Source organism: Micropterus dolomieu, linkage group LG10, assembly GCF_021292245.1.
Source record: "Micropterus dolomieu isolate WLL.071019.BEF.003 ecotype Adirondacks linkage group LG10, ASM2129224v1, whole genome shotgun sequence".
Taxonomy (NCBI): Eukaryota; Metazoa; Chordata; class Actinopteri; order Centrarchiformes; family Centrarchidae; genus Micropterus; species Micropterus dolomieu.
In genome coordinates this window covers 22,695,704-22,703,283 of record NC_060159.1, presented here as the reverse complement: position 1 = coordinate 22,703,283, position 7,580 = coordinate 22,695,704, and the positions used below count along the sequence as shown (strand labels likewise).

Below are 7,580 nucleotides of genomic sequence, written 5' to 3'. Positions count from 1 at the left end.
AACAACTGTTAAATTAACATAATGGGGTAAAAAGTATAATATTTCGACCTGAATTGCAGAGAAGTAAAATTATGAAATATGCTTTGTTCTGTAGCAAATAAAATAGTAATAAAGCTCCACAGTAAGAAATATATTGCATAGCAATTGAGAATCTCATAGCGTTCAGTCAGAGTAAGTAATTAATGCATAAAATCAATCTTAAAACATAAAACCTGAAATAATTTGCGTGTTGAGCGCATAGACTTTGTGGTTGAGCGTCAAACCTTCAGACGTTGACAAATCTGCACTTATATTTTGAAAGCGGAACTGAGTGTAACCGTCTGACTTCCGCTTTGGTTGTTGCCTCGCATGCTAGCGGCTTTCGGAGAAGCAGTTCACAGGGCGAAGAATGGGGAAAGATGACTTTAGGTGTATTGAGTGTAACGAAATAGCAGCTGAGTTACACAGGGATTACAGTAACGGGATCCTGAAGATAACTATATGTGTGCGTGAATTATTAACATCTTTGATCTGACTTGTTTGGTTTAACTGTCCGTGATGAACGCGCTAGCTTAACGTTACATCGTTTGCCTTGAAGTTAACGTTACATGTCTCTTTTCTTAAACGAAGTTAGTTTTGTAGCTATACATTACAAGTAATAGGTTAATAAAGCAAACAGAGAACATAAATATCCGCATTATTTCGACATTTTGTCATGTTGTCAGTGAGACACCTGTTTGTTGCCTCAGGACTGGTTCTGATGAAATGTGCCAACAGAGTTGAACTAACTTTGCACTGATAATGCTTTGCAAACAAACACACAACTTGGACAACATGCCCAAACGCTCGTCTGTTAAGTATTAGGACCATCTCTTAAATTAGCCTTAACAGCTAGAGTTGACTTTGCCTGTGTGTCTGTATCTCCAGGAGTCGTGCCAGAAACCAGTGGACAAGTACATTGAATATGACCCAGTTATCATCCTGATTGATGCCATTTTGTGCAAGACGCAGGCTTTCAGACACATTTTGTTCAACACAAGCTTGAATGTAAGTTCCCTCAACTATTTTACCTCCCTTCCACATGTGCTCAAACAATGTAAGGTCAATCTAAACTGGATATTATAACTAGTTATAATACCAGCTATATTGTGTGTGGATGCGTGCATGTAGGGGCCTTTTGGTGAACACATAAGTACTAATGAGCACTCGCAGTAAATGAACATCTTATCTTTTCAGTTCAGTTGTGTAGCTCTGTTTTGCTACAGGATCACAGAGATTGCTTTCTTCATGCGTGGTTTAGTTCATACAGATGCTGTCATGTCTATGTGTGTTCAAGTATACTTACATTTTCTCCATCTCTGCAGATCCACTGGAAGCTGTGTGTGTTCTGCCTGCTGTGTGAGGCTTACCTCAGGTGGTCTCTGCTTCATGGCTCTGAGCAGAGCAGTGACCCTGCTGACATCATCAGGTACACCAAGGAATGGGAATTCTACGGCATGTTTGGATTAGCCTCCCTTGGTAAGATGATAAAACTAGAGATCCATCATCAATATTCTCATCATCGAGTCATCAGGAAGTTCAAAATATTGATGTTTCTTTAATTTAAATGATGCTGCCTGTCAAGAAAAAAACTTTTACACAGCTACATATTGAAGAGTGGTGTTTTGTTCACCCTAGCCTGATAATCAGATTCAATTACCATTTAGTTTCACTCATTGTAATATTTCTTTTAATCTACTTGAATTGCTGAACAAATCAGACATGCAGGCAGCAGTTCAGAGGTCTGAAACTGGGCTATGTTTACCTTGGAGGAGGGTTGTAGTTAATGACTATTCTTTTCAGTTGATTCTTTTTAGTCTGTAAAATTTCATAAAATAGTGTTTTTTTAAAAGCCCTTCACGAGTGCCCAAAGGGTTGTCTTTTAATCACTTGTTTTTACCAACCAACAGTCCAAGTCCCGGATATTTAATTTACAATAAAACAGAGAAAAGCAGCAAATCCTCACATTTGAGAAACTGGAACTAGACAATGATTGACTTTTTTGCTTCAAAAATAACTTAATCGATTTAAAAATTGTTGATTAATGCTGTGTCAGTAAACTAATCATTTCCCTGGAGTCGAGTGCCCTGGAGTACAAAGGACAAATCCCCTACATGTTGCTCTTGTTGGTATCACAGGGTTGACCTATTGAGTTTCATGAGTATCTAAAACCTTTTGTACTAAAAAGAAATTTACATTTGTTATTAAATACATATATCTGTGGATGACATGTCCGTCTTTTGGTCGTGTAGAGCTGTCAGCGTTCTTCGGCGGTGTGCTGTGCTTTCTTTGGGTGGTGGTGGGTCGTCTGCAGGGTGGGACCCTCGATCTCAGCCTGCTCATCAGAGCCCTGCTGCTCTCCTGCTACGGCAAGGTCCTCCTCATCCCTGCTGTCATCTGGGAACATGACTACTCCCCGGTGTGTCTGGGCCTCATCAAACTGTTTGTGCTCACCTCCAACTCGCAGGCTATCAGAGGTAGGAGAACACATGTGTTGATTCACCCTCATTACAAAAACAACATATTCTTTCAGTTACCTCTGTTGTGTTGCTTTTACATGCCAAGGTACCCACTTCTGAGATTTCTGACACCAATCTAAAACAGTAGACGTGAATAGAATTTATATTGTGCAGCTCACAACACAGAAACAATATTTAAAAAAAATAAAACAACTTTTCAAATATAGAGCGGGGCTAGACCGTACTCTTTGTAATATTATTTACAGAGACCCAACAATTCTTACCATGAGCACAACACAGCAACACTTTGGTGACAATGGCAAAGAGAAGACACAGCAGCACAATGCAAGTTCCACATAGAGGTGTAAAATAATAGTAATGGCAATAATACAGATATCAATAACAATGTCTCCTTTCCTCTGGATAATCCACAAACTCACTGTGAATAGGTGTCTTTGGAAGTACTTTCTACTGAGAAAATAGTCCCTACGAAAACTGTTGACAGTTAAGTACAGTAGATTAAACGGAGTGACACTGACATTGTTTCTGCAAACAAATGTTGCTTTTAAAAATCGCAGTGTCAATCTGTCTGTCGGAGTATTAGATGGATTGCCATGAAATTTATTTAAGATATTTATGTCTCCCACATGATAAACCCTGCTGATTTTGGCGACTTTTTCTCTACCACCAAAATGAGTAGACTTTTTGTTTTTTATTGAAATACCCTGAGAACTACTGGATGTTTTTACCACGTCTATTAAATAGCGTGCAGGCATTCATGTTTTCCAGAGGATGAATTGTAGAAACCTCCCCCTTCGTGTTCATCATTGAGTCAAAATTTCTGTTTAGCCAGTACGTTGGTGTGTGACACAATGCTATGCTAAACTAAGATAGTAAACTTTAAGACTTAGCAAGTAGTATAAATCACCATTGCCTCAGTGAGCTGCTAGCTTGACTGTGAACTCTTAGTCTTGTTTAAATATGAATTTAAAACCAAGATAGTAATTTAACTGAAATAGGATATTTTAAAGTAAACTAGTAATAGTTTTGGAAAGAGTAGACATGTGGTACCAATATTTAATAGGTTAAAGTTATTGTTTATTAGTGATGTCTTATATTAAGTATGAAAAATATTTAGATCTTTATGGAACATCTGATTTCTGACCCGCGAACTTCTACATTGCAATTATTTATTTATAATAATGTATGATACTGAGTGACCAATAATGCTCAGATTTGTTTAAAATTTACATCTGTAAATAAAATAAAATTTCTAATACACCCAAAACTGGCCAAGAAAAAATCACAAATTTAAGAGAGAAATAAGGAGTAATTTTAATAATTATTTTGTCCCAAAAGCTTATACCTTGTGAGACATCAGGAAGTACTGGTATTTTATTCTTCAACCAATATTTTAAAGCACCAGCAGGTGGCAACTAACTCTTTGTTTGAAAAAAAATCCCTCCTGCTCCTGTGCTCCTGACTACAAAGAAAATAAATACATTACATAACAGAAAGGTTTTAGTTCACGTTTCTTGTGTTGTATAATTAGTTCTTCAGCAGCGGCTCTGGAAATATAAATGTGCTCATTGTATTTGACAGCTAGCCTGTGACCAGCAAATAATGAGATGTTGCTGAATGATTTATGGTCTGTTGCTCCTGATGAGGAGTTTCTGTATGTCATTTTAATTAAGATCAAATTACACTGTGTTTGATGCCAAGTGCAACAAAGTAATGAATAAAGTCCTTTAACTGCTTTAATATCAAATTGTCACTTAATGTTGCACTTGTTATTACATTTGTTGGTTAAAATGGGAACTTCTCAGAAGATGTGTTGAGACTTTATTGGTTTGTATGATTCCAGAGTTTCCATGGAAAAAGTGTGTATTTATAATTTTCTCCTTTTCTCTCCCCTCCATCTCTTCTCCAGTGATCCTGAACAGCAGTAGACGTCTGTCATTGATGGCCGTGTGTTTGGGCCTGCTGTCAGAGACCTGCGTGGCTCAGGCCTGTAAAAAGCTTCCATGGAGCCTCCAGGACATGTTGACATTTGAATGAATGAGGAAAATTAAAGTTATCTCAGGGACGAAAAGTGATCATGGATGCCAACCCGTGCCACAGAGAGATTTTTTTTTATGAACCTTGTGCCACCTGAACTGAAATTCCTTTTATTTATTGTTTTGTTTTTTGTTTGCTGCTCATGCCAACCAGGCAGAGAGCAGAAGAAGAGAGTAGATACATTTTTTCCATGTACTCTTTATAGAGAAAAAGATCCATCTTTATTGTGAAGGGATATCGAAGATGCAGCAGTGGCCCTCCTCTTGTTTTTACTTTGGTTTTAAAGTTGAGCTCCCAAGTCAAGATTCCAGTTGAATTTGATTTGATGACTTTATAAAGACAGTCCCACAGGGGAGCCACAGCATGGGAACGTCCCCTGATCTAAATGACTAAACTTGCTCTAACTCCCAAGGCCACTCTCTAAGAATGACACAAACACAGACCCTGAGGTTGCAATTTGACAATAACTACTTCTCTGTTTGGACAGGCTCACATTCTTTGACTCATTGGTGAAATGTTTACCTTAAATCCACACACACACACACAGAAACAGGGTAACTTATATCACACATCACAATAAATAAAGCAGACATAATTTACTTTCCTAGTATTTATGCAATGTTAAAGTTAGTGATAAAAAAGATAGAAGAGCTGCTAATGTCTGGTTTTACATTGTTAAATTAATTGTTTAGTCTATAAAATACCTTTTAGTTTCCCAGAGCCAAAGGTGATGTCTTCAAATTGCAAGGTTTGTCCAAGCAGCAGTCTAAATCCCAAAATATGTAATTAACGATATGAAACCGATAAAAACAGCAAATCCCCACATTTAAGAAGTTGTTTAATAACTGACAAACGATTATTTGCTAACCAAATCATTTGCTGATTAATTTTCTGTCAGTCAACTGATAAAGCAGGGTCAGTCATTTTGTTGCAGATTTTATTGAATGTTAAGTAAAATCCACCAAACTACAGCAAGTATCTTTACAGTCACAATAACCATAATGAAACATGTTAACTAGCTGCAGGCTAAGTGTCTGTGGAATGAGGGGAATTTATTCTTTACACTTATCTGCAGTGAAAAGGGACAGACACTATCAGGGAGCCGTTGTTATGAACTGCTGCAGAGCCCGACACATGACGAGAGGCGAGGCAGAACTCTTTCTGAACAAAACCTGTTTCAGCTGTGCTGGAGGACTCCCCTGACCATATCCAATGATATTCTGTGAAACAAGATCACAGATAATGTGATTCACATTCAGCACTTTGGGGGTTTTCAGAAAATCATCAATTTACCTTGAAATGAAGAGTCACACCTTGGTATATTTACCATAAACAAATGACCCGTGTCTCATCCATGCCCCTTCTTTGGTGTTTTCTTTGTCTTTATTGAAGAGATCTGCATTTCCCTCATTCCACCATCAGACGTTACCATAAGGTCTGAATCTTGTGTAAGAATAGCGCCTTCTTTATGTTGTTTTGTAAAGCGGCACTTTCAAAATGTCCTCTGTGCTAAATTAACAAAAATACACTGTAAAATCCAGTGTTTTAGATGATTGTGTTAAGAGCAGTTATGTATGCAGATTTCTCAAAAAATAGTGATATGTTAAAACTATACATTGTGCTCATATTTAAATGAACTGAAGCTGCCATTTTATTCATAGATGAAGGGTTTTCTCAAAGCAAATCTGAACGATATGTCTGTACTTTCTACTTTTGTTGCAAATGCTGATCTATCAGGGACTTATTCCTCTGTGATAGATAATGTGAAATGAACTTGTAGAGCGAGTTTGCAATGAGCTGCAGAGAAACACACTGCAGATAAATGCTGCAGCATGTGCACTCTGAACTTTGTTATATAAATGTGTGACGAGAAAATAAAATCTATGCGTTTTAATACAATTATTCTGATTTTGTGTGTGTGTGTGTGTGTGTGTGTGTGTGTATGCTGCCTCTGCACATGTTATGAATGCATGTTATTGCAGGCCTGTGAATAGTTGAGGAGACAGCACACGAATGTGGAATGTTTTGTTAGGTGTCCTCACCCTGGGTGGATCTGTGCTCCAGTCTGTGGAGAGTAACACAGTCTGGGTCTCTTTAGGTTTTTAAACCAGACATGCCAAAACTTACAAACATCTTATTAAATGTCATCTAAAAGATAAACTGGTGTTTTCATGGATCCACACAGCAGAATGATGGCAGAAAGTTTGAATAAATTTGGTCTAGTTTGGAGCTCGGAGACAACTTACGGTATACAAACACCCATGTGTAGTAGTTCTACTTAAAACATCCTGAATCATTTCTCAGTTAAATTGAGGGTTATGGAGATACCAAACCTTTAGAAGTCTGTTTTTAATTTCAATCTTACATTTCTTTAATTGATGCATAAACATGGAAATAAGCATAGGGATCAACATCTGTCACTGTTATACCTGAAGAACTTGTTGACACACTGATTCTCCTGGACAAAATCTGCCTGAGGTAGTTTCTAAATGTGGAGTCTGGAAAGTGTTCAGTCAATCAGTCACTTACTGTGGCATGCAGTGGTTTAGTCTGAGTCTGACTAATCAGATTACCAGAACAGCAGTCACCAGGTCTGAACCAGTGTGTAAACTAAGCACCGGAGCTGGAGGGTAAATGCAACTTGAAGTCTTATTAACCCTGCTGGTACAATAAGATGCTATAAAACCCTTTATCTTTGCTGAAAATGTATCCGATTCTTGTTTATATTAAGGAGTTATTTTTACCTACTGAGTAGGCCTGAAGACTAGAGGTCATAGTTGATGTAACTTTTCATCAAATCATCCATCTTTGTCTCTCCCCAAATAAGAAACTTGACCAATGTAATGAATGAACATGCAAAACAACATTACAAGAGTTTTATTAATCGATGCTAGGAGCTCTGTTAGGCACAGCTGAGCTTTAAGCTAGCTTGTTAAATGCCGATAACATCATAACAAGCTCACAATGCTGGTGTTTCGAAGGTATGATGCTCATATCTACCATCTTCGCCATCTTAATTTAGCATGCTAGCATTTACTAATTAAC

At 37.6% G+C, this 7,580-nt stretch overlaps 1 protein-coding gene across 1 annotated transcript; it reads left to right on the top strand.

The window, feature by feature from the left end:
• The first annotated feature begins 332 nt into the window (after positions 1–332).
• On the top strand, positions 333–6,434 carry arv1 (ARV1 homolog, fatty acid homeostasis modulator). Its single transcript, XM_046060117.1, has 5 exons — positions 333–484; positions 907–1,026; positions 1,344–1,497; positions 2,271–2,495; positions 4,408–6,434. Exons 1-5 carry the CDS (start codon positions 389–391, stop codon positions 4,533–4,535), a joined length of 723 nt encoding a protein of 240 aa, XP_045916073.1. The 5' UTR covers positions 333–388; the 3' UTR covers positions 4,536–6,434.
• The last annotated feature ends 1,146 nt before the right edge of the window (positions 6,435–7,580 follow it).